The sequence below is a fragment of the Bactrocera dorsalis genome, chromosome 3 (assembly GCF_023373825.1).
Source record: "Bactrocera dorsalis isolate Fly_Bdor chromosome 3, ASM2337382v1, whole genome shotgun sequence".
NCBI lineage: Eukaryota > Metazoa > Arthropoda > Insecta > Diptera > Tephritidae > Bactrocera > Bactrocera dorsalis.
This window is the reverse complement of record NC_064305.1, coordinates 73,563,518-73,566,310: the sequence shown is the minus strand read 5'-3', so window position 1 is coordinate 73,566,310 and position 2,793 is coordinate 73,563,518. Positions and strand designations below refer to the sequence as shown.

The 2,793-nt window shown below is 41.4% G+C and overlaps 1 protein-coding gene across 1 annotated transcript; it reads right to left on the bottom strand.

The window, feature by feature from the left end:
• Positions 1-203: 203 nt before the first annotated feature.
• LOC105223356 (nucleoprotein TPR) lies at positions 204-2,394 on the bottom strand. The gene is made up of 2 exons (XM_011201073.4): positions 1,476-2,394; positions 204-1,370 (listed from the first exon to the last, which is right to left on the bottom strand). Exons 1-2 carry the CDS (start codon positions 1,842-1,844, stop codon positions 570-572), a joined length of 1,170 nt encoding a protein of 389 aa, XP_011199375.2. The 5' UTR covers positions 1,845-2,394; the 3' UTR covers positions 204-569.
• Between the last annotated feature and the right edge of the window lie 399 nt (positions 2,395-2,793).

The following is a 2,793-nucleotide window of genomic DNA, read 5'->3' as shown; positions in this document are numbered from 1 at the left end:
TAGAATAATAGTATATTTTATTACAAAATATATACATATTTATCCATACAACAGCTAAGATCCATTGGCTAGCAATTTAGCTCGTTAAGTAGTTATATAAGGAAACCATAACGGCAGACGCCGCGGATATACTGACTAGATAAGTCATGAATGTATTGCATCTTTCATACTAAAGAGAGAAATAAAACAGAAATATTGACAATACCGAAAATAAGTATTTCAACAAACCGAAAATAATGGCAACAAATTTGTTTTGCTTCTCCATTTGAAAAATGTCTCTTGTATTTTTTTCTTCATAAAAAAAAACATCAAAAACTATAAAAAACACCAGCAGGACACATGATGAAATAAAAAACAGAGTCATGTTAGCACCCAAAAAATCACAGTTGTAACAACAAGTCCATAGTTCGAAGCGTCAGTTAGTCATATGCACCCAGGGTCAGCGTACTGGCAGTCAAAAGTAAAACCACAAGTGTCGGCAAAACGTCCCTTCTTTAGTTCGTTAAATGTTTTTTGTCTATTTGTCTTTGTCACACTCTTCGTCGCAGCGTCCGAACTGCGTAACGCGCTCAGTCTACAATAATTACTTCGTCGACTAGCAGCACATCATCGTCTCCATTCTGATCCACATCATAGTATTCGGCCGTCGGTAGGTTGTTGTCTGCCAGCTGGTTGTAAGCATCGCTACCAGCAATGCTGTCGGTATCACCTTCATCTACTGTGTCAAAGCCATCGTTTTCATGATCATCATAGTTTTCATCGTCGTACTCATCGAAAAAGTATAGATCATTTGATTCATCATCATTGACATCGTAATCGTCATCGCCATCGTCTTCTTCATCCTCGAATTCTTCATCTTCTTCCACATCAATGTCCTCGCCAAAGACCTCTTCATCATCGTCCTCCTCCTCTAAGGCTTCCTCATCACCAATATCGGATGCAAAGTCGTCTTGGCTATAACTTATACCCTGTTCCACTTCCTCTCCAAACTCTGCCGCTTGCAAATCAACTTCATCGTCTTCGCCGGCAGCTTCACTGGCGCTCACAGTCGATGCTGAGTTGGTGGGCGTGGTTGCGCTCGCCGTATTGCCAAAGCCCATGCTGTTAGCAATACCAAACACATCCGTTTCGGCGGCAATTGCCATAAACTCCTCCAACAAGTAGATTTGCTCGGCAGATGCCTCCACGGTGGATTCTGATAGCGCCGTGGCCGTGGCTGTGGCCACAGCGGCTGTTGCTGCAGCAACTGTAGCCGACGTGGCATGTAGACGCCTGCGTGTGGGCCTGTACTGACTGCTGCTGGCACCTGCATTGCCGGACATTGTAGCTGCGTCTGTCGTATGGTCCGTTTCGGAATGTTTTCGCTTGACCTGTCCGTAAAGAGAGAGAGAGAGAGAGAGAGAAGCACACAGAAAACGAGGCGGACAAGAGACATTTTTCAATTAAGCAAAACATTATGCCCTCAACAAACTTACTGAACGTCGTTGGTCCTTCAACGAACCACGGCATATGGGGCAGCGATTGGCCCATGCGTACTTCTGGTACGATAAGTAGACCTCCAGACATTCATTGCAGAAAGAGTGACCGCACGTGATGCGTACCGGCGAGCGCTTCTCATCGAGGCACAACACACAGCGTTCGCTTTTGCTTGTCTCACCAGCGGCAGCGCTGCCACTGGGCTTATTGCTTAGATTCTTCGCTAATTTTTTAGCATCGCAGCTGGCATTTGTGCGACTCTTGTGACAGTTAGGACTATTATTGCAATTTACATTACTATTGACTTTTTTATTATTGCTATCGCTATTATTGTTATTATTATTATCTTCGTCGGCCATATTATTCATTATTCGTGTGGCTTCGTGGCCGATCGCTGCTAATATGAGTGTTTAGTCAACTCAAATCTCGATCGGTTCCAGCCTGTCAAATGGCTGACAACTTTTCTATGCCTCTCTTTGTATGTTTTGTGTTATTCTTGATTGTTGTATGCTTCAATTTATTATTATTATTGTTGTTATTACTGTATTGTTTGTCTGATTGTTTTCAACGTCGACGTCAATTTAAAATTCGGCTAGTACAAAAATATATATTTGTGTAGAATTATTTAAAAAATTACTGAGGAAAATTGTTGAAATATTTGTTTTGAAAAGAAAGAAATCCCAAAACTAGACAAAAAAGCTTGGCATGCGAAGTGGTATTTGAAGTGTGAAGCGTAGATAGGCAAATGCTTTTGTGAATTATGCGAGCAAAACCTTAGAATCACAAATACACCGTGCAACAATTTGCAGTTTTGTAAATCAACGCTAATTTCTCAAGTGATCGTTAGCCACTCCTTGAATATCTGGAGCTTGAATCTGTATAAAAGGAAAATATTGTTATATTAAATAGTTTTCTTCTATCGTATACCTACCTCATATAGCTCATCGTTCAATAAAATGAGGTATTCGCCATAGCCAACGCGCAAAGGCCCATAAAGCTTTCGCGGAACCTTTATCTCAAAAACTCGTATCGTCGACTCATCAGATGTTGTCATCATCCACGCTTCTGCGCCATATACCTGCACGGGCTAATGACGAACTCGAAGAGTTTGGTTGTTCGTTGAGAGAAGAATTTACTTCTCAATTGCCTACATAGTTCGATGTAGCAACGAATGAGTCTGACATTAATGTTAGTGTTAATACTGGTTCCAAAATCGATGTCTGAGACATCGAAGTTATGACTGTCAATAGTGACTTGGAAGCCAAGTCGTCCGAATATTAATTAAGCCCATTGGCTGTAGTTACTATTGGACGCTTT